At 50.0% G+C, this 23,810-nt stretch overlaps 1 protein-coding gene and 1 long non-coding RNA gene across 2 annotated transcripts; one reads left to right on the top strand and one right to left on the bottom strand.

Moving 5' to 3' along the window:
• Nucleotides 1-395: 395 nt before the first annotated feature.
• On the bottom strand, nt 396-1,351 carry LOC140709131 (uncharacterized). The gene is made up of 2 exons (XR_012089527.1): nt 1,118-1,351; nt 396-852 (listed from the first exon to the last, which is right to left on the bottom strand). It is a non-coding gene; the product is annotated as an uncharacterized lncRNA (long non-coding RNA).
• LOC140709130 (uncharacterized) lies at nt 733-23,793 on the top strand. Its single transcript, XM_073006955.1, has 2 exons — nt 733-1,205; nt 23,343-23,793. The coding sequence occupies exons 1-2, from the start codon at nt 955-957 to the stop codon at nt 23,791-23,793; spliced, it is 702 nt and encodes a 233-aa protein (XP_072863056.1). The 5' UTR covers nt 733-954.
• The last annotated feature ends 17 nt before the right edge of the window (nt 23,794-23,810 follow it).

Here is a 23,810-nt window from a genome sequence, read left to right as displayed (position 1 = left end):
TTGTCTTTCTTTTTTTGAGATGGAGTCTCACTCTGTTATACAGGCTGAAGTGCAATGGTGTGATTTTGGTTCACTGCAACCTCTGCCTCCCGGGTTCAAGTGATTCTCCTGTCTCAGTCTCCTGAGTAGCTCAGATTATAGGCATGTGCCACCATACCTGGCTAATTTTTGTATTTTTAGTAGAGACGGGGTTTCACCATGTTGGTCAGGCTGGCCTCGAACTCCTGACCTTGTGATCCACCCGCCTCGGCCTCCCAAAGTGCTGGGATTACAGGCGTGAGCCACTGCCTCCGGCCTCTGCTCTATATTTTCTTTTAGCTCCCTCCTCTAAAAATTTGAAATTCCCCCTAATCTCTTTGCTTCCCATCTGGATAGTGTCAGAATGAAAATCCTAGTTTTATTTTGCGGCAGCTAAGAGCAGCAAACAAGTCTCCTTTATTATTATTTTTTTATTTCTTGAGACGGAGTCTGGCTGTGTCGCCCAGGCTGGAATGCTCACTGTAACCTTTGCTTCCTGGGTTCAAGTGATTCTCCTGACTCAGCCTCTGAGTAGCTGGGACACAGGCCCAGGCAACCACGCCCGGCTAATTTTGGTATTTTCAGTAAAGACGGGGTTTCGCCATGTTGGCCAGGCTGGTCTTGAACTCTTGACCTCCAGCGATCCGCCCACCTCCGCTCCACCAAAGTGTTGGGATTACAGGCGTGAGCCACCACGCCTGGCCAACGAGTCCCGTTTAAATACATCCTCCCTTCTCTCTGCAGGCAGGCTTTGATACGCCCACCGGGTTTTTCCATTGGCCGCTTCGTGTCGCTTCTCGCAGGTTGGGCTTTGGGGAATGTACCATATGGATCCTGCCGGGAGACGGAGAGGACTAAGGGGGTGGCGACAGCTTATTTCTTTGCCTTTTGCACATATCCCATGAGATTCTGGCAAGGCTGAGCGTGCAGGTAGCCATGGGGTCCCTGAGGACGGGAGCGGCCTGCCAGTTTCCGAGGTGCACTGAGATCTCTCGCCCCGGAGGCTGGGGCCCTGTGGTGCCGCCCGAGGGCCGCAACGCCCACCCTTCAGTGTGCCCACCCCTCCCGCGGCTGTGCCGCTGCTCCAGCTGCTGCTTACCTCCACGGTCGCCGGGCCTGTGGGACAGGGCGGCACGGACCGGCCACTGGGACGCCAGCGCTGAGGGGCACTGCAGCATGAAGCAGAGGTAAGGTCGGGGCTTCGGGACTCCTACCCGCGCCAAACGCCCCCGGGGAGCCGCATCCTGCTCGCGCCCGAGCTCGGGGTCTCGAGCCCTGGGTTGGCCCCGGCGGGTGGCTCTGGAACGGGTGGCCCCAAGAGCGGACGCGCGCAGAGCCTCGCGCCCTGGGAGCGCCAAGGCCAGTAACCGCCGCGGCGCGGGCGCCTCCTTCCAGCGGCGCTTATAGCCTCGCACCAGCCGACGGGCCGCGAGGACGCACGCGCGGGCGGGCCGCGAGGAAGCCCCGGTGTCCCACTGTGGTCATCTCCCACCGGAGGATGCGCGGCCAGGTGCGCCGGCGGCTCCCGAGTTCTGGGGCGGCGGGTGCGGGGAAGCGCGGGGAGGCTGCGGGCTTCAGGCGGGAGGCGGAGGGAGGGGGCTTAGCCCGGCGCCGGGCGGGGGGGTTTTGGGGCGGGGGAGGTGTTTGTCTTTACCGGCGTCCGCGGGCTCCGGGCCGAGGCTCTGCCGGGTCCTGTCTTCGCGGCTTGGCTCCCGGGGCCACCCCGTCCCGCTGCACCGGCCTGGCGCGCGCCGAGGGTGGGCTTCTGCGACCCTGGCAAGTAGGTGGCCTAGAGGATCCTGGCGCGCCTTTCCATTCCCTAGCTGCCTTCTGAGGGGACCGCGCTCTTGGAGGTCTCCCGGGCACACTGGAAATTCCCAGCTTAGAAACCACCTTGAGGAGCCCTACACGGAGCCGGGCTTGCCTGGCCTAGCAGAAAGCCAGCGGCAGGGAGAGCCTTCGCCTGGCATGGGGCACAGGTTAGCCGCCACCCCACGTGCTCAGTGATTTGTGGGGAAGAAGTGCTCTGGCAGGCCTCTCAGGCGAGGCCTCTGTGCCGCATCCCGTTAAGGGGCGGGGACCAGCCCGGTAGCTTGGCTGATTTTCCTGACTTTGAATGAAGAGAAAGTATGTCCAAGAGTGGAAACCACATTTGTGTTCTTTTAATGGTGTTTAGTGCAGAGGTTAATTGTGATTTATGTGAAATGGGTTGATGCAGAGGAATAAAGGTCAGCTGTGGACAGGTGGACAGCTTCCCCCCACTCCCCAAGCTTCTTTTTAGTGGGATGTGCATGGAGAGGATGACTTGAATATCAGGCCCCCAATGTGTATTTGGTCCCATCTGACACTTTGCTCCATATACAGTCGTTGTGCCGCAGGGATGAGGATGAACTAGGTTCTAAGCTGAGAAAGACATCTTCCTACAGTCGCTGCAGCTTGCGGGAAAGCTCCGCCTTGTGTTTACCTGGCCGCACACAGGCCAGTTCACTGTGGTTGCCTTCTCCCGTGAGCACATCGCTAGGGCCTCTCAGGGGATGACGTTCATTCCATATTTGATTGCTAGATGTACTTCTCAGGTCAGAAATCCGACCCCAGATTGTTCGAGTCCCATAGTGAGTTTTTCTTGCGCTCCAGGTTTTAAAAGTTTTAAATCTTTTTTTATAGTGTATTCAGTAGCGTGAGTCAATTTCTTAATTATAGGAAAGACATGGTTTGTGTGTTCCTCCTGTAAAGGATGTTTCAGAACTTAGACCTGGTTCCTCAGTCACGGTTGTTTATTCGTGTTCGTAATGCTAACATTTGAAACATCTTAAACTTGACTACATATTGTGATTCTTTCCCCCACCCCCCAACATGGGATGATCCTGTTCCGTGGTGGTTATTCCATGGTGTTACTAGGCGTGGAAGAGAAAATGGGCTTTGGAAATAATGTGTGTGAAGAACTTAGCACAGTACTTGGCACGTAGCAGATGCTCAATAAACATAAAAGTACATTTTCCCACTCTTCGTTAGGTTTGAGAGACCTGGGGATGATGAAATTGGTTGCAGTTTTGGTTGCATGCTCCGTTTTTAAATTAGGGGGATGAGATCGCCCCATTCCTCCTCCAACTCAAACTTCCAGCTCTCCATACATTTCCGTGGCAGATTAAAAATGAAACTCACGTCTTGGACCTAGAAGTAAAAATAGGGAAAAATTGAGCTCTTCCTCCTGGATCATGAATTGTACTTTAAAGGAAGGATGGCAAGGATGGCACATGCCCTGGAAGAGTTGTACACCATTCAGTACAGAAGAGCACAGGGTCAAAGTGGACCCTTTCCTGCGTCTGTTGAGTAGTCCTGCAGGTGAGGATTTTGGTTGCCGTTGGTTTCACATGTCCAGGTGGAACCAGATGAATTACCTAATTTCTCCTGGCACTGGCATCTGAGAAGTGGCCCAGGATGGTTGAAGCCTGACCATTGGCAGAGTGCTAGCTTTGCTGGGCCGTGCCTCTGAACTGGGATCTGCTAGAAGCAGCCATTTGCCTCCTCCGGCTTGTAGCAGGTTCCATGTGAACAGATGAAAAGGCCATCAAACCTAATGTTCTAGAAAAAGTAAGAGTCATCATTGGCTTATTTATGTTCCATAATATTATGGGGCCCGGCATTTTAATAGTAATTATGCTTTGGATTTACTACTTGTTGCTTTTTATTTGAGGAAGTGAAAGCTTTTTCATGACCTGTTATCTCATTGATTCTTTCTCGTCTCTGAGGTCGTCAAAGTTTAATAGGGTCTCTTATTCCCGTTTTATAGGCAAAGAAATGGAGGTGACATGATTTGCTTTAAGTTGCAAGTGAGTTGGTCCCTGAATTGGGATTTGAATTGGATTTTTCTTTTTCTTTTTCTTTTTTTTTTTTTTTTTTGAGATGGAGTCTTGCTCTGTTGTGCCCAGGCTAGAGTGCAGTGGCACGATCTTGGCTCACTGCAACCTCTGCCTCCTGGGTTCAAGTGATTCTCCTGCCTCAGCCTCCCAAGTAGCTGGGACTACAGGCGCCCATCACAACACCTAGTTAATTTTTTGTATTTTTAGTAGAGACAGGGTTTCACCATGTTGGTCAGGCTGGTCTTGAACTCCTGACCTTAGGTGATCCGCCCACGTTGACTTTCCAAAGTGCTGAAATTACAGGCGTGAACCAGCACGCCCGGCCCAGGTTTTCCTTAAGTTTCACTTCACTGATACCTTTAGGGGAAAAAAAATCCATACATTTTTCTTTTTACTTTTTTTTTTTTTTTTTGGAAGCAGAAGGACTTAAAGATACCAGATCATTGTGGTTATCTGATGACTAGATAGTGAATGATAGTTAACATTTATTGTTTATCTATAGGAATCTGTGCTAGGTGCTGCATAGACATTACCTCATTTATTCCTCACAGCAGCATTCAAGGTAGAACTTTTTATCCCCAGTTTTACAGATGACAAGGTTTCGTGAGGTCCTAGGTCAATGGAGTGATAGTGAGTGACAAAGCCTTGACTGAAAGCAGGGCTGGGCTCAATCCCGGGCTTTCTGATTCCAGAGTGTGTGTTCCTCCTAACCCATTTGCTAACAGGCCTTAGGGATGACTAATGGGCAAACCTGAGAGCCCCGACACCTGCTGCTGCCACCACCCCAGGTCTGATGGGTGGTGGGGGTTGGACGGAGCTTTATGTTATGTTCTATTGCAGTACAGTTTTCACACCCTGGTCTTTTCCTTTGCTAGAAGCATTCGTCTAGCCAGGTGGAGGGTCATTACTTTAGGAAAAATAATCAGAGCTGAGAAAACATCTGCATTTGCGGAGAATGAAGTATTTAATAAGACCAGATGGGCCGGCGCAGTGGCTCATGCCTGTAATCCCAACACTTTGGGAGGTTGAGGTGGGCAGATTGCTTGAACCCAGTAGTTTGAGAGCAGCCTGGGCAACATAGCTAAACCCCATCTCTACAAAAAGTATGAAAATTAGCTGGGCATGGTGGTGTGCACCTGTGGTCCCAGCTACTCTGGAGGCTGAGGTGGGAGGATTGCCTGAGCTCAGGAGGCCGAGGTTGCAGTGAGCCGAGATCATACCACTGTATATCCAGCCTGGGTGACAGAGCAAGACTCTGTCTCAAAAAAAAAAAAAAAAAAAAAAAAAAAAAAGACACTAGATAGGGAGATTAGGGACAGAGAGAATCAAAGAGAATCAAAGTGGTTTGTGGACAGAGGAAATTAGCGATACTCTGAGCCAGAGGTCATCTTTAATTTCCAGGCCATTTTGCTTAAGCTGCTGGTGGAATTGTGAAACTGGAGGCATGGCACTTGTGCTAAAATCTGTGCAGTAAATAAGGCTCTCAGTTTCTACTTCAGGTGGCAGAGTTGAAAATCTGATTCCTTTTTGGCCTTTAGCTTCCAGTGTACTTTAATGCAGTAGCTTGTGGGCATAGTGGACATGGTGGGCATGTGGTTCAGAAATTTACCTAAACTCTGGAGTTCCCCTTCTCTCCAGCCATGCACTGTGTCATCTTTGGTCCTACTCTTCAGAATTCAGCTCTAATCCCATGGAGTTGGGGGGTGATGGGTGGTGTCAGACACTCAAGTGCTTGGGCTGCTCCGATGGAGAGAGCAGCGTTCTGCCTCCGTGGGCCTCAGTTGTACGTGACTTGTTGTTTTCTTGAGGGTGGCCTTTAGCCATCTCTAGCTCTAAAGACACCACGAAACTGGAAGGAATGACCAGGAAACTGTCACCCCAAACCCTGCAGTTGATTACATTTTTTTTTTTTTTGATTGAGACAGCATCTCACTCTGCCGCCTAGGCTGGAGTGCAGTGGTGCGATCATGGTTCACTGCAACCTTGACCGCCTGAGTAACTGAGACTACAGGCGTGCACCACCAAGCCTGGCTAATTTTTTACATTTTTTTGTAGAGATGGAGTTTTGCCATACTGCCCAGGCTGGTCTCGAGCTCCTGGGCTCAAACAGTTTGCCCACCTCAGCCTCTCAGAGTACTGGGATTACAGGTGTGAGCCACCATGCCTGGCCCCATTGACTTTGTCTCATTGGCAAGTTCAACAGAGGAGAGATGATTGCCACAGTTTTAAAAAAGAGGCCAGATGTGGTGGCTCACACCTGTAATCCCAGCACTTTGAGAGGCCGAGGTGGGCAGATCACCTGAGGTCAGGAGTTCCAGACCAGCCTGGCCAGTATGGTGAAACCCTGTCTCTATGAAAAAATACAAAAATGAGCCGGGTGTGGGTGTTGCACACCTGTAGTCCCAGCTACTCAGGAGGATGAGGTAGGTGGATCATTTGAGCCTGGGAGGCCAAGGCTGCAGTGAGCAGAGATCACACCACTGCATTCCAGCCTTGGTCTCAAAAAAAAAAAAAAAAGAAAAAATTAAAAGAAAGAAAAGGCGGCTGGGCGCGGTGGCTCACGCCTGTAATCCCAGCACTTTGGGAGGCCAAGACAGGTGGATCACGAAGTCAGGAGATCGAGACCATCCTGGCTAACACGGTAATACAAAAAAAATTAGCTGGGCGTGGTGGCAGGCGCCTGTAGTCACCTGGGAGGCTGAGGCAGGAGAATGGTGTGAACCTGGGAGGCGGAGCTTTCAGTGAGCTGAGATTGCAACACTGCACTCCAGCCTGGATGACAAAGCAGGACTCCGTCTCAAAAAAAAAAAAAGGCTGGGTGCAATGGCTCACATCTGTAATCCCAGCACTTTAAGAGGCTAAGGTAGGAGTATTGCTTGAGACCAGGAGTTTGAGACCAGCCTGGGCAACATAGTGAGACCCTGTCTCTACAAAAATTTTAAAAATTAGCCGGGCATGGTGGTGTACACCTATAGTCCCAGCTGCTGAGGTGGGAGGATCACTTGAGGCCAGGAGTTCGAGGCTGCAGTGAGCTATAATCATGCCGCTGTATTCCAGCCTGGGTGAGAGTAAGACCCTGTCTCTTAAAAGAAAAGAGAAAGGGAAGACAGAAATCAGATTAAAGAGGAGAGAAGTGAGACTGTTGGTTTATACCTTGATGAAAGGTGAGGTGGAAGGGCAAGAGCTTCTGCTAAGTAGTGAGTACCTTGGCAAGGACAACAGTATCTTTTTCATGTTCTGTTAGGCCAGGTCTCTTTAGCGCCTGGCTCAGAGTGCATGTGTTATGTATGAGGGAATCTAACAGAGGAGTCTTCCTGCATTAGGCACATCTGCAGGTGTCTTTTGAATTGTGTATCTGCCAGAGTTAACCAGACTGAATTCTTCAGCAGATAGTGTTGTATCTGTACAGTGACTTTTCCTGTGTAAAGGCAAAATGAAACCTCTTGCTGTGTGGCCCCAGCTGGAGTGGTGTGATCTCGGCTCACTGCAGCCATGACCTCCTGGTCCCAGGCCATCTCCCCAACCTCAGCCACCTGAGTAGCTGGGACTACAGGCCCACACCACCACACCTGACTTAATTTTTAAATTTTGCGTAGAGACAAACTCTCTCTGTGTTGCCCAGTTTGGTTTTGAGCTCCTGGGCTCAAGCAGTCCTCCTGCCTTAGCCTCTCAAAGTGCTGGGATTATGGGCACCCCACTGCACCGAGCCCCCTGTCTCTTTTCGGTTGCCAGTTGAAGTCTGGAGGTGGCATGGGTCCCGGGAAGCCAGTGCCAGTGTTGGAAGCTTGGGAAGAGAGGAGGAGCAGCTTGGTCAGGGGAAAGATGGAGAGTGCTCACCTGCAGCCCCCAGGGGTATGGCAGCTACCCTTTAGCATGGACTGTCTGCAGCCCATAGAAAGTCAGTTTACAAAGGTTCTAGTCCTCCCTCCTCTACCACCAAAGCTCCTTGCTGTGGCTGAGAATTGTCGGGCTGTGAGGGGACAGGGACGGGTGGGAGAGCAGCACCTGGCACTGATGAGCACCGCAGCGATGGCAGCAGCAGAGATGCTTAGAGACCACTGGCTGTGCCACGCTCTGTCCTGAGTGCCCATGTGTCTTAACGCGCTCAGTCCTCACCACAGTGGACAGGCTGGGTGCTGTTATGATCCCTGCTTTTCACACTAGGAAGTGGGGCACAGAAGGCTACAAAACGTGGTGGCGTCAGGATTTAGATGAAGGCATTGGGTTTTGGACTCGTGCTCTCGCAGACCAGTTGAGGGCAACTGACTTGGGCGTATTCCACAGGATTACCTCCATCCTGGGGGTCACCCCTTCCTGTCTTCAGACCCCTCCTCCATACTTCCCTCTCTTCACTCTGAAGTTATCTCTGAAATGCTGGGAGAAGTGCATTGAGGTGAATTGGCGTATTCCTTGAAATATTCCCAGCCTGTTTCTCAGGGGGTGGAGTCAGGAGGTAATTCTGAAGCACTGGGAGGACAGCGTGGGTGCAGGGGGGCACTTAGGACACTGTGTGTTCAGGGACCTGGGGGCTGTGCCTTGGGATCCAGAGAGTGCTGAGGGCAGCCCTGCTTCTGGAAAAGGTGAGGAAGCCCTTCCCTTCCTTCTGATACCCAAGTTGTGGAACCCAAGCAGATCCATTATTGCCCGAGCTAAACTCCGTTATGATGATTCTTTTAAGAGAACGAGCTGGGCTGCAGGTGGAGGAAGGCAAGAGGAGGGAGAGCATTAGGACAAATAACTAATGCATGTGGGGCTTCAAACCTAGATGACAGGTTGATAGGTGCAGCAGACCACCATGGCACATGTATACCTATATAACAAACCCGCACATTCTACACGTGTATCCCGGAACTTAAAGTAAAATTAAAAAAAAAAAAAAAAAGAGAACAAGCCATCTGGGAATCCTAATCACTGTATATAATTGGAACATGAACTTATAGAACAGAACCTTTTACCCAGTTTGGCCGTGACTAGTCAGAGTCATTTCCCTGAGAAAAAGGAAAAAGGAAATGTTTTAACTAGTGACATGGGCTTGGGTCAGTTTCTTTCCAAAACAGATAGGCTTTCTCAAAACCACCCTTGCAGGGGTAGGAAAAACAAATAAACTTTCTGCTTTTGGTATTAAGCACCTTTAGACAGTGGGGCATGTGGACAATTACGTAAGAAAGTCGTAACAGTGACCACTTCGCCTTCCCGTGGCCAGACTGCGCACACTTCATTTCTCGTCTTCAGGTAGGGTACTTTCACCCCGTTTTACAGCAGGGCAACTGTTCCAGTGAGGTAAAGGGCCAGAAACCCAATAATTTGCAAAGCTAATGACTCCAAATCCCATGAGATAAATGTTGAGGGAGCAAAAGGAAGAGGAATGGTGCAGAAAAAGATAGTATGAGGCAGGGAAAAAATTCACAGGTGGCAGCTTGAACCGGCCCTTAGGGTGTAGTGAGCACCATGCTAGGCCCTAGCGGAAGGTGGGGACACAAACAAGCCCCTGGGCCTCAAGCACCCTCAGGGAGCCAGGGAGCAGGGGGGATTCCTACTTTAGGAATGCTTTACACACTGACTTCTTTCAGCACATTTATTGAGCACCTGTTGTATGTAAGTGCCACGTGGTAAGACAGCCTGCGTTTGCAAGAGGTTGATATTTCCAAGAGGTTAGATGCATTGTCAACCATGCAGGTGCAGTAATCTGGATTTAACTGGCCAGGAAGCCCTTGACATAGAGTGCTAAGCAAATTTATGCTAACTAGTAAAATATTCTTCTTCAAATGCACCTAAGACTGAGAATTTCTAGAATTTACCTAACTCCTGTGGCTGCTGTTTGCAGAGTGTTTGTGTTTTGCAAACAGGATCATTTTGCAACTTCTTCCTGAGGACCAGCCCTGCAGTTTGGCTGCAGGAAAGGCTGGGACCATTTCCCTTGCCTGCAGGTTGCCCTCAGGCCTGTCACTACTTTGGATCTGATGCCCTCAATGTGCTTGTCCTTGCCCAGCTACTCATCGAGAGGTGTAGGTGCCCCAAGTGGACTGGGCAGCCCTTCCCAGAGGAGCGTTTTGCGGGCTGTGCCCTATCCTGGGTGCTCTAGCAGCGGTGGATGGGAGCAGTCCTGGGCATGGAGGCGCCTCATCCATGCTTTGGGCATTAGATTGTCCATGCTGCTTCTAGGGCTCCTTTCTAACCCTAGGACCATGGTGCTGTATCTACCATGGCCTCAGAGCTGTTTGGAGCCTTGTAATAAGGTCATCAGCCAGCACGGTAACAAGTTCCCCATTCCTCCATCTTCCTGAAGTATTTCTTTGTCATGTGCTGTATTTGGAAGCTGATGTATTATTGGAAAAGGCCTAATAGGACTTCTTACTACTGGATATATTGAGTGAGATATAGTTTTTGCTTGGGTTTTAACCTTTTATTTTCTAAGACTTTGGATCTGTTTGATCAGGTCCATTCAGATGGAAATTACTTATATCTTCTAGAAATGAGTTAAACACCTGACTTCTGCTCCCTGCTATATTAACTGAGCTGACTTGCTAACACGAAGGACACTTTTTTTTTTTGAGATGGAGTCTTGTTCTGTCACCCAGGCTGGAGTGCAGTGGCTCAATCTCAGCTCACGGCAACCTCCACCTGCCAGGTTCAAGCAATTCTCCTGTCTCAGCCTCCCAAGTAACTGGGACTACAGGCACCCATGCACCACCATGCCCGGCTAATTTTATTTTTTAGTAGTATTTTTAGTAGAGATTGGGTTTCGCCATGTTAGCCAGGCTCGCCTCGAACTCCTGACGTCGTGATCCACCCGCCTCAACCTCCCAAAGTGCTGGGATTATGGGCGTGAGCCACCATGCCCAGCCCTGAAAGACACTTTTACGTGCTGCTCCTGACAAATTCCATCTGTGCATGACCACCAACCCAGGGGAAGTGTTCATGGCTTAAAGGTATCTCTTACCCTTCAAGCAAACTTGATGTATGGAAACGTGGATTTACCTTCAAAATAAACTAGTGTGTTATCTGTACTTCTTGGCTGAAATTAAATTCTTCACAGTAAAGGAATTTTGCAACAGAATTCCTTCTGTAGGAATTTAAAAATTTACCATGCTATAGACAACATTTTAGGCAGTCTGATATCCCGCCATTGGTGGGAATGGCTGCCTGTCACTTTCACCTGCCTGCCACTCTTTGTCCACCTACAGCACATACTACACATGCAGGCTCAGAGGCACAGGTGCTCCTGGCTCTGCCTGCAGCCTCCCAGCCCGGTCATCTGGGACTGTTGGTGCGGCACATGGATCTAAGTGCTGTCATGGGCTGTCAGTTGTGGCGCGTCCTGGCAGGGCCCGGCTGACCCAGCCTCTGCTCATGCAGTATTCATCTGCACGCCAGGAGCTGTCTGGACCATCTCTGCTGCGCTGCCCCACTCAGCTCCGTGTGCAGTTGCTTTCCTTTGTTGCTTGTCTCCAGGCCATTTTTGTAAGCTTTTATCTTTGCATACTGCATGACTGAGTCGAATGACAACAAACGGGTGTGGGGGGGCGCATTTGTGCAAATATATTCGTGATGAGAACATCCTTCTCAGGCCAGCGTGGTGTCTCCCGCCTGTAACCCTAGTGCTTTAGGAGGAGGCAGAAGGATTGCTTGAGGCCAGGAGTTTTAGACCAGCCTAGGCAACATACTGAGACCCCATGTCCATAAAAACACACACGAAAAACAACAAAATCAATTTTGCATTACTTACTATAATCACAAAAAAACGAAGAAGAAACCAGAGGCATTGAGAGGGGCCTAGTTAAATAAGTCCCAGTACATCCAAACAATGAAATACCATGAATTCGTGGGTTTTAAAAAATAAGGTAAATGTTGAGGATAAACTCTTCCATGAAATGCACTTCACCTCGCTCATACAAGCAGTAACTGAAAATGGGTCACTCGCATGTTAAACATAAAACTATAAAACTTTAGGGGAGAAAATCTTTTTTTTTTTTTTGAGACGGAATCTTGCTCTGTCACCCGGGCTGGAGTGCAGTGGCCGAATGTCAGCTCACTGCAAGCTCCGCCTCCCGGGTTTACGCCATTCTCTTGCCTCAGCCTCCCGAGTAGCTGGGACTACAGGCACCCGCCACCTCACCCGGCTAATTTTTTTTTTGTATTTTTAGTAGAGACGGGGTTTCACCGTGTTAGCCAGGATGGTCTCGATCTCCTGACTTTGTGATCCGCCCATCTCGGCCTCCCAAAGTGCTGGGATTACAGGCTTGAGCCACCGCGCCCGGCCAGGGGAGAAATTCTAAGAGAAAAAATGGAGCCCTAGAACTAGGTAGAGATTTGAAACTTGACACCAAAAGCATGACCCATCCAAGTATGGATACATCAGAATTCACCAACATTTAAAACCGAGGCTCCGGGAAACACTGGCTTAAGAGGATGAAATGAAAAAGTACAGACCAGGAGAGAAGACAGGCATTCCTGGGAGATATTGCGGGTTCAGTTCCAGGCTCCCACAATCAAAGCAAATAGGGAAATAAACTCCTTTACCCAATGTTTTCGTTTCCCAGTGCATATACATGTTATGTTTACAGTATGGTGTAATCTATTAAGTATGCAATAGCATTATGTCTAAAAACCATGCACATTCCTTAATTTAAAAATACTCTCTTGGGCAGGGTGTGGTGGCTCACGCCTGTAATCCCAACACTTAGGGAGGCCAGGGCAGGCAGATGTCTTGAGCTCAGGAGTTCAAGACCCGCCTTGGCAGTGTGGCAAAACCCTGTCTCCACAAAAAAAATAAAATTAGCCGGGTGTGGTGGTACATGTCTGTAGTCCCAGCTACTAGGGAATATAAGATGGGAGGATTGCTTGAGCCTGAGACGTCGATGCTGCAGTGAACCATGTTTGTGCCACTGCTTTCCGGCTTGAGTGACAGCACAAGACCCTGTCTCAAAAAAAGAAAAAAGAATATTGGTTTGCTTAATGAATTGTGATACCAAAAAAAAAAACTTTGCTAAAAATGCTAAGGATTATCTGAGCCTTTAGAGACCCCTACATAATCTTTTTGATCTTTTTGCTGGTGGAATCACGCCATGAAGCTGATTGGCTGCTGACTGATGAGGATGGCGGTTGCTGAAGGATTGTGGGGGGAGGGGGTGCTGTGGCAATTTCTTAAAATAAGACAACAATGAAGTTTGCCACATCACTTGACTCTCTTTCACAAAAGATTGATCTGTAGCTTTGTAATGCTGTAGAACTCCTTTCAAAATTGAAGTCAGTACTCTCAGATCCTGGCGCAGCTTTATTAACTAAGTTTATGCACTATTCTAAATCCTTTGTTGTCATTTCAACAATGTTCGCAGCATCTTCCCCAGGAGTAGATTCTATCTCAGGAAACCACTTTCTTTGCTCATCCTTAAGAAACAACTCCTCATCTGTTCAAGTTTGATCATGAAATCACAGCAATTCAATCCCGTCTCCAGGCTCCACTTCTAATTCTCGTTCTCTTGCTATTTCCCCCACATCTGCAGTGACTTTCTCCACTAAGTCCTGAACCCCCAAAGTCATCCATGTGGGTTGGAATCCACTTCTTCCAAATTCCTGCTAATGTGGCTAGTTTGACCTCATCCTATTTGATTACAGATGTTCTTAATGGCATCTAGAATGGTGAATCCTTTTGAGAAGGTTTTCATTTTACTTTGACCAGATCCATCAGAGGAATCACCATGTATTGTAGCTACAGCATTATGAAATATATTTTTTAAATAACAAGGTTTGAAAGTCTTTGATCCACAGGCTGCAGAATGGATGTTGTGTTAGCAGGCATGAAAACAACACTCATCTCCTTGTACATCTCCAGCAGAGCTCTTGGGTGACCAGGTGCATTGTCAGTGAGCAGTAATCATTTGAAAGGTATCCTTTTTTCTGAGCAGCAGTGGGTCTCAGAGTGGGCTTACAGTAAACCATGCTGTAAACAGATGTGCTGTCATGCGGGCTTTGTTGATTATTTATAGAGCATGGGCAGAGTGGATCTGGCACAATTCTTAAGGGCCCTAGAATTTTGGGGATGGTGGATAAGAATTAGCTTCCATTTAAAGTCACCAGCTGGGCCGGGCGCGGTGGCTCAAGCCTGTAATCCCAGCACTTTGGGAGGCCGAGATGGGCGGATCACGAGGTCAGGAGATCGAGACCATCCTGGCTAACACGGTGAAACCCCGTCTCTACTAAAAACACAAAAAACTAGCCGGGCGAAGTGGCGGGCGCCTGTAGTCCCAGCTACTCGGGAGGCTGAGGCAGGAGAATGGTGTAAACCCGGGAGGCGGAGCTTGCAGTGAGCTGAGATCCGGCCACTGCACTCCAGCCCGGGCGACAGAGCAAGACTCCGTCTCAAAAAAAAAAAAAAAAAGTCACCAGCTGCATTGACCCCTAACAAGAGAATCTGCCTGTCCTTTGAAGCTTTGAAGCCAGGCATTGACTTTCCTTCTCTAGCTAGGAAAGTCCTAGATTGCATCTTCTTCCAACAGAAGGCTGTTTTGTCTGCATTGAAAATCTGTTGTACAGTGTCACCACTTCATCAGTGAACTCAGCTAGATCTTTCGGGTAATTTACTGCAGCTTCTACATTAGCACTTGCTGCTTCATCTTGCATTTTTATGTTACAGAGATGGTTTCCTTCCTTCATCTCATAAGCCAACCTCCTCTGCTAGCTTCAAACAGTTCTGCAGCTTCCTCGCCTCTCTCAGCCTTCATAGAATTGAAGACAGTTAATGCTTTGTTCTGGATTAGGCTTTGTCTTAAGGGAATGTTGTGGCTGGTTTTATCTTCTAACCAGAGCACTAAAACAAAACCTTTTCCCATATCAGAAATAAACTGTTTCACTTTGTTACCATTTGTGTGTTCACTGGAGTAGGACTTAATTTCCTTCAAGAACTTTTCCTTTGCATTCACGACTTGGCTAGCTGTTTAGTGCAAAAGGCCTAGATTTTGGCCTCTCTCAGCTTTCAACATGCCTTCCTGGCTAAGCTTAATTATTTCTGGTTTTGGATTTGAAGTGAGGGATGCACATCTCTTCCTTTCACTTGAACACTCAAGAGGCCACTGTAGGGTTATTGATTGGCCTGGTTTCAATGTTGTGTGTCAGAGAATAGGAAGGCCCGAGGAGAGAGAGAGACCTGAGGGAACAGCTGGTTGGTGGAGCATTCAGAGCACACGCAATATTAGTTCATGGTCTTATAGGAGTGCAGTTCGTGGTGCCCCAGAACAATGACAATAGTGATGTCAAAGATCACTGATCACAGATGATCATAATACATATCATAATGATAAAGAAGTTTGAAATGTTGTGAGAATTACCAAAATGTGACAGAGACCCAGAGTGATCACATGCTGGCGGGACGATGGCACCAGGAGGTTTCCTTGATGCAGGATTGCCATGGCCTTCAATTTGTGAAAAACAGATTATACAATACAGCAAAGTACAATGAAGCAAAGCATAATAAGATGAGGGCTGCTTGGATTTGCAAATTTCAGGTCCAACCAAGTGCTAGTATCTAGAATGTACCAAGAACTCTCAAAATGCAACAGCATTTTTTGAAAATCCAAATACAAAATAGACAAAGGACACTAATAGGCATTTCACCAAGAGTATATACAGATGTCAAGTAAGCACATGAAAAGATGGTCGCCATGTTTGTTATGAACTGAATGTACATATCCCCCAGGTTCATATGTAGAAGTCCCAACCCCCTATATGGCTGAATTTGGAGTAAGAAATAATAAGGTTGAATGAGGTCATATGTTGGGGTCCTGATAAGACAGGATTTGTGTCCTTGTTAGAGGAGACCCCAGGGAGTTGGCTCCCATTCTCTCCACCTGCACACACCAAGGAAAGCCTACATGAGGACATAGTGACAGGGGTCATCTATAAGCCAGGAAGGGCCATTGCCAGGAACTGATGCTGCCACACCTTGGTCTGGACTTCCAACCCGTAGAATGGTGAGGAAACAGTTTAAGGTGTTGAAGTCGCCCAGCTTGTGGTATTTTGTTACAGCAGCCCAAGCAGACTAATACACATTAAGATCATGGTGAGGCAACGTGACACACCCATCAGCATGCCTTAAACACAATGTAGAAACAGCACCAAAAGCTGGTGAGGATGGGGAGAAAGTGGGTGACTCACACGTCACTGGGTAAATGTAACATGGTACAGCCGCCCTGGAGAAGAGTGTGGCAATTCCCCCTCCCAATAAAGCAAACCCCACCACCACCAACAAAACAGGCAACTACAGAACAACCTGGCAACTCAATCCCTGGGCATTTGCCCCAGAGAAATGAACATGTACAGTGTGGCAGAGAATTAATGCAGTCGATCTGGGATGCTCAGAACCTGCTCATTCCCAAGAGAATATCTGGCCTTGCCTGGCTCCGGGGAGGAAGCCCAGAAACCATTGAAATACTCTGCCTGATAAGAGTGTCTTTTCGTAGCTGGGGCTGTGGGCAGTTTATGCTGATGACCTGATCTATGGTGGGGCCCTGGACCAGGTGGTGTCCTTCAGGGAGATGGGCTTCATGAAGTTCTTTGAGTCCTTCTAGGGAGTCGTCCAACTCAAGGATGCCTGGAGGACCTTACCCGACAACACTTATGTTCACACAAAATCCTGGACATGAATGACCTCAGCAGGCTCGTTCCTCAAAGCCAAAACCTAAAAACAACTCCTCAGAGGCCTTTCAAGGGCCAAGAGGTTAAGGGCTGGGGGTGGGTGTGGAAATAAAGGGGAACATTTGGAGATCCGTATTAGAGGAGGAATGAACAGGACTGGGTCACAGGTTGTTTAGGACATAGGGACATACAGGATGAGGAAACTCTCCCAGAGTCCTAGACTAATACACAAATTAATATACACAGGCAGAGGCCAGGGCAGTGGCTCATGCCTGTAATCCCAGCACTTGGGGAGGCCAAGGTGGGAGGATTGCTTGAGCCCAGGAGGTTGAAGCTACAGTGAGCTATGATCGTGCCACTGTACTCCAGCCTGGGTGACAGAGGGAGACCCTGTCTCTAAAGGAATTAAAAAAAAACCACAGGTGTGATTTATTGACAGTGAGTCTGGGTCACAGCCAAATAGAGGAAGAAGACGACCAAGATTTGGGGGTTGGATTGTTTTTAATATGTAATGTCTATCAAACAACCAAGCCAGAAAATCAACAAAGCAATTCTACATCTGTGTAATTCTGAATGAAGATAAAACCTTGGGCTTATACGCATGGAGATAAGAATTAACGCCTTGGAAAAGGATTACATCACCCAGAGGTTATGTTTTTAAGTGTAGTGATAGAATAATAAGGCCATACCTGAACTGCGATGCACTACAGACTGTAAACCCAGGCAGAGGAGTCTCTGCTGGCAAACGCTGCTGGGGAGTAGCATCCAGAGAGGGAGGAGCAGGTTCTGATGTCAGGATCCAGAGAGGAGAGGGTCCTCAGAATCACAGGTGAGCCCCTCACCCGGACTGCTGCCAGGATGTCCAGGAGGATGGGCAGTGCAAAGTGGCCATGAGGTTTTTCCCACAGCAGTTCATCAGTGGCAAGAGAGAGGAGTTCTGGGGCCATCTGGCAGGAGAGTGAAGAGTGTAGGAGAAATGAAGAGGGAACGTCCAGTGACCACGGTGTCACCCAGGCTGGAGAATGCAGTGACGCAATCTTGGCTCACTACAACCTCCGCCTACTGGGATTTTGTGTCTCACCCTCCCAGCACTTTGGGAGGCCGAGGTGGACAGATCGCCTGAGGTCAGGAGTTCAAGACCAGCCTGGCCAACATAGTGAAACCCCATCTCTACTAAAAATACAAAATTAGCCAGGCATGGTGGCATGCACCTGTAATTCCAGCTACTCGGGAGGCTGAGGCAGGAGAATCACTTGAACCTGGGAGGCAGAGGTTGCCATAAGCTGAGATTGCGCCATTGCACTCTAGCCTGGGCAAAAAGAGTGAAACTCCATCTCAAACAAAACAAAACAAAAACAGCTACATACTTCCCTCACAATTTGCCTGCAAGGAAATTCCTTGCAGGCCTCAAGATTTTTACCCTAAAACAGTTCTGTTGAATTTCACCCTGGCAATATAAACTGATAGCTGATCTTCAAATACGTAGGACAGAAAGTCATCCCTCTGCTCACCTGAGACAGGTGCATATTGGATTGCTTCCTCTCTCTGCCTATTGTTTATGTAAAAATGCAAATTCACAGACCAAATTGTGTATTCAGTAAAAGGTTGATAAAAGACTCAGAAGAATACAACCATTTGTCTCTTATCTACCTATGACCTGGAAGACCCTGCCTCTTGGAGTTGTCCCACCTTTCCAAACTGAACCAATGTACATCTTACACATATTGATTGATGTCTCATGTCCCTAAAATGTATAAAAGCAAGCTGTGTGCCCCAACCACCTTGGGCACATGTCATCAGGACCACCTGAAGCTATGTCACAGGTGTGTCCTTAAATTTGGCAAAATAAACTTTCTATTAATAAACTGAGACCTGTCTCAGATATTTTGGGTTCACCGGTATATACCCAGAAGTGAAGCTGCTGAAGCATACAGCAATTCAATTTTTAATATTGTGAGGAACCATCGTACTGTTTTCCACAGCTGCTGTACCATCATACAGCCCCACCAACAATGAAGAAGTGTTCTGACTTCTCCACATCCTCACCAGCGCTTGTAATTTCTGTTTTTGTTTTTGTTTTTTTTTTAAATAGTATTCATCCTAATGGGTGTGGGGTGGTGTCTCATTGCAGTGTTGGTTTGCATTTCCCTAAGGATTGATGATGTTAAGCATCCTTCCAAGTGCTTGCTGGCCATTTGTATACCTTTAGAAAAATGTCTATTTAAGTACTTTGTTTTGTTTTTGTTTGTTTGTTTGTTTTTTGTTTTTTTTTTTTGAGATGGAGTCTCACTCTATCACCCAGGCTGGAGGGCAGTGCTGTGATCTCGGCTCACTGCAATATCCACCTCCCAGGTTCAAGTGATTCTCGTGCTTCAGCCTTCCAAGTAGCTGGGACTACAGTCATGCACCTGCTAAATTTTGTGTTTTGTGTAGAGATGGGGTTTTGCCATGTTGACCAGGCTGGTCTTGAACTCCTGACCTCAAGTGATCCATCCTCCTCGGCCTCCCAAAGTGCTGGGATTACATGTGTGAGTCACAGTGCCTGGCTGCTTTGCTCATTTTTTAAATTGGGTTGGTGATTTTTTTTGTTGTTGAGTTTTAGTAGTTCTCTTTATATTCTGTTTATTAATCCTTTATCAGGTGTATGATTTTAAAATATTTTCTTCCATTCTGTGGGTTGCCTTTTTACTCTGTTAATAGTGTATTTTGATGCACATAAAAATTTAATTTTCTTGAAGTCTAATTTGTCTACTTTTTCTTTTGCTATTAGTGCTGTTGGTGTCATATGCAAGAAATCATTGCCAAATCCAATGTCGTGAAGCTTTTCCTCTAGGAGTTTTATTGTTTCAGTCTTACATTTATGTCTTTGTTCCACTTTGACTGAATTTTTGTATGTGCTGTTAGGTAAAGATCCAGCTTCATTCTTTTGCATGTGGATGTTCAGTTTTCCCAGCACCAGTTGTTGAAAAGATTGTTCTTTCCCCCATTTAATGGTCTTGGTACCATCATTAGAAATCATTTGACTATAAATCTGGGTTCTCTATTCTATCAGTCTGTATGTCTATCTTTATGCCAGTACCACACTGTTTAGATTACTGTAGCTTTGTAGTAAGTTTTGAAATCAGAAAATGTGAGTTTTCTAGCTCTATTCTTTTTCAAGATTGCTTTAGCTATTCAGGGCCCTTTGATATTTCATATGAATTTAGGATAGGTTTTTCTATTTCTGCAAAAAAGAAAATCATGGTATTTTGGTAGGGATTGCATTACATTTATAGATTGTTTTGGGTATTATTGATATCTTAACAATATAAGGTCTTCCAATCCATGAACATGGAATATGTTTCCACTTATTTATGTCTAATTTCTCTAATGTTTTGTACTTTTCATTGTACAAATCTTTCTCCTTAGTTAATTCTCTCTTTTTTTTTTTTTTTTTTTTTTTTTGAGATGGAGTTTCGTTCTTGTTGCCCAGGCTGGACCCCATCCGGGGTCCCTGGGCTGGAGGGTCCCATCTTTGGAACGAAGTGAGACTAGGGGCCATTCCAGAACAGTGCCCAGGAGAGAATGGGCTCTGAACCGGCCACCCAGCCCCCTCCTGCTGTGTGTGGCTCTGTGCAGAGTGCATGGCTTCCCACCTCCCAGCCTGTTTGAGGGCTTCTCCCCTCCCCTCTCTGCTGCCTGGTCACCTGGAGCTCTCCCTTTGCCGCCATGGGGCTCAGTTAAAGAAAAAAACTGATCCCAGCAGATGAGGGGAGGAGCAGCCTGGATGGGGACAGAGGTGGGCATGGGGGGATGTTGTCTCCCCTGATGCGCAGGCAGTGGCTGGGGGAGCGTCAGGGGGGCGTGGATGAAAGCTCAGAATCCAGCTTGTGGGTCCCAGCTCTAGACTTCCCGACTCCCATGTTCCCCAAAAGGTCTGTAGTGTCCGGGGCACCCAGGCCCCGATCTCAGATGGAGGGGGCACAGTGTCTCCAAGTGGCTCGGCCCAGCCTCAGGGCTCCTCACACACACCCAGGGCCTCTGGAGTGGGAAACTCCTGCATCCTCCACTTCCCTAAGCTCAAAACCAGGGCAGGTTCGAAATGCCTGCTCACCCTTCTTGACACCTGCTCAGTGGAGCCCCAGGTTGGGGGTGGGGGTTGGAGGTGAGGCAGCCTCTGGCCTCACTGGAGGGAGGTGGTAGGCTGAGCAAGCTGGCAAAGGACATGACCTACAGGGTGGGTTTGAGGTGGGGAGTGATTCAGGCAGATGCCTGTGTGGCCCTGCTGACCTAGCCCAGGCAGGGTGTGACAGGTCTGCCCAGCTCTGAGGGCACAGCTGCCTCCAGTCTCCAGCTCACTCCTGATCCCCAGGACCACGTATCCAGAAAGCCTGGGAGCTTGGATCAGCTGGACACAGATGGCCTGTCCTTCCAGCACCCCTGCTAGGGCTTCCTAGGAACTGATTGGTATAGACTCCGGGCAGCAGACGGCCAGACTCTGCCCACAGGGTCCCTGGCTCCTCCCATGAGGTCACCCCATAGAACTGACTGTGCCCCGTCAAGCCCTCCCTGCTAGCCCCTCACCAGCCATCAGCTGCTCCCCCTCTCTTGCCTGTTGGGCTCTGGGGGTGATGGCTCCGCGGTCGCCTGCCCAGAGAGTGCACCACTCCCCATGCTGCTCCCCACCTGGCTACACCCTGAAAAATGTACCTTACCAAACCGTCCCACATGCTCAGCCTGAGAAGTGGACTGTGCCTTGCTGGCAGCAGACCAACCAGCTGCCTAGCCCTGCTCAACTCTGCTTCTGCACCCCTATAACTCCCTGTCAACGCTGGCCCGCACCTAACCAGCCAGCCAGCACTCAGAAGGGGGCCCAGCTTCCAGAGAGGAGGGCGCTGGCCAGGGTGCTGACCGAGGTGGCAGACAGTCAACCAGCCTATCCCTCAGCACTCCCTCTGCAGGCCTCCGCCCTGTTCCCACTGCACAGAACTGTGGGCAGGTGGAGGCCCAGGCCTCAGCCCAGAGCAACAGGGAACAGCTGGGCTTGGTGGCTGGAGAGGGTTCCGGTGCCAGAAGCCTCCAGGACAGCCCTGGCTCCCCATTTCCTCCCATGTCCATCCCATGCCCCAGAATGGCCACTTTGGCTGCTGCAGGAGGGGTGGGAGGGGCTTTAAACCTATGAGAGAGGGGGTGGGGTCACAATCTTCAGCTGTAGTAGGCCGCTCTGGATCACTGATAATTGAAGTGACGCCTGCGCAGTAAGCACAGAAGTGTCTCTCAAGGCCTCTCTGCAAGCACAGAGCAGCCCAAGACTGGAGCCTGGTCCATCCCAGCGCTGTCCTCAGACTGATGGCCAGTGCCACATGACTCGTCTGAGGATGTGATCCATCCCTGTGGTGAGAGCTCAATTCCTAGTCTGGGGGCTGCTGTGTGCAGGGACCCTGGAGGAAGAATGCTTGTGTGGGGGTCAGGCCTTAGCCTCCCACTGGCTCTGTGAGCTTTGCCTGAGGTTCCCCATCTGTGCAATGGGTGACGACGTCTCGATGTGGCTATGGGAGGACCCAATGAGGCACAGCAGGGGCTGAGATGGTGGCACTTGGCAGCCAGCACCGACTGGGGAGGTGGCAGTGTGTGCACAGCCCACCCCTTCAGGAGGCTGGGGGCAGAGTGGCTGGGGGTGTCTGGGCCCCACCTCACCTTCTGTGTGGCTGGGAATGGCATGCACTCCACAATGCCCTGGTAAGCCTAGGCTGGGACAAGGGTGACAGGGATAAAGCAGGCCAAGGTGATGAGGGCCACAGAGTGGCAACCAGAGATGTGTGGGCACACCAGGCAGAGGGCCCGGCCCGCCCAGCATGTCTCCGCCCCGCGAAGCTGCCTACCACTGGGCTGAGATGGGAGCACCGGGGCTCTGGGAGGTCCTCACTTCCTCTGGACAAGGCAGACAGGCCATCAGTCTTGCAGCCTGCTCATCTTCCTCAGGGCCACCTCCATGGCCAGGGTCAGGCAGAGAGCACAGGACTGCCCAGTCACCAGGTCTCTGTTTCATATCAGTGGACCTGGGCTCTGAGGGGGGCCATCAAGGCCTCAGGCTGGCCCACTCCGTCCTTGGGTCAGGGTCCTTCAGACTGACACAGGCTGGCCTGCAAGACCGTCATCTGCATGGTCCTCTCATGCAGGGTGGGCCTGGGGAGGACCCAGCCCGGCTGAGCTGACTCGCAGCACTTGTCCAGGTACGGGGCAGTCTGGCAGTTGTCTGAAGACCCCGGGATGCACTTAGGAGCTCATCAGTGAGGCCCGGTGGATGCCCCAAGCAGAAGGCAGAGAAGGGACACCTGCACCCCTGTGGGGTGTGTGCAGGGGCATCACTGGGTTCTCTGGCCCCATGGCCCCCCCACCCCGCCCCGTGGGGGCTGGCTTGATAGAGTGGGGGATACTAAGCAGGTAGCCTCCGAGAGCCTCTTCTGGGTTTGGAGTCCCCATTCCACAGGAGGGGAGAGGTGGGGGACCCCTGAAGGGTTACAGGTAACATCAGGCCTGGATCCCTTCCCTGGGATGGTGCAGAGAGGACCACAAGGCCCAGGAGGGCCCCCAGAACTCTCTTAAGCCTTGAGCCTGTTTCTTAGTGAAAAATGGGGTGATCGTGCTCCAGAAAGGGGTTTCTGTGCAGGGGGCCGGGGGCGGGGTTCATGGGTTTAGTGAGACCAGGAAGGGAGTGGGTAGGCAGAGGCCATCCCCAGGCCTCGGGACAAAGCACTTGCCCGCTTGAGGAGCAGGCCAACTTAGGCCGCCACACCTCGGGCCTGTGCCCTGGTCCACTGCAGCCCAGGCCGCCATCCCCTTGGCCTCCTGCAGGGGCCGCCGCCTCTTCAGGAATGCGCCGCCTTTGGGGCCGCGCCGCCAGAGTACACTGGGCTGGCTGAGAGCCTCCTGCCGCCTGGCCTGCAGCGCGCCCGCTCCTGCCGGCCGATGCCCCGAGCTCCCAGTACGCCGCAAGGTCCATCCCTGGCCTGTCGCTGACCCGCCCCACCTAGCGGGCGGGGCAGTTGGGCAGATTCCTTGCACCTCACCTGATCGCAGACGACTTTCATCCTGCTGGCGGCCGGCGCCGCGAGCGCCCCGCCAGTCCGCGCCACTGCCACCCTCGCCCTGCGCGCCCATGGCTAAGCCCAGCCCAAGCCAGGAGGAGCGGAGCGCGCCTAGCTCCAGCCAGACTGGAGCGGCTGGCGCCTGGATGTGGACCCAGCGGCGGGGAGACCCAAAGCGACTTTCGGTCCCCAAGGCGCCCGCCCGATCCCTGCGATGAAGAGGGCGTCTGCTGGA

Source organism: Chlorocebus sabaeus, chromosome 19 (assembly GCF_047675955.1).
Source record: "Chlorocebus sabaeus isolate Y175 chromosome 19, mChlSab1.0.hap1, whole genome shotgun sequence".
Lineage (NCBI taxonomy): Eukaryota > Metazoa > Chordata > Mammalia > Primates > Cercopithecidae > Chlorocebus > Chlorocebus sabaeus.
The sequence above is the reverse complement of the archived record's forward strand: the minus strand, read 5'-3'. Positions and strand labels throughout refer to the sequence as shown.

Excerpts from the sequence above, each read along its gene's own strand:
- LOC140709130 (XM_073006955.1), top strand. The coding sequence starts at position 955 with ATGGGGTCCCTGAGGACGGGAGCGGCCTGCCAGTTTCCGAGGTGCACT. Across the intron at positions 1,206-23,342 it reads CACTGCAGCATGAAGCAGAG|GGGCCGCCGCCTCTTCAGGA; the intron begins GTAAGGTCGGGG and ends GGCCTCCTGCAG.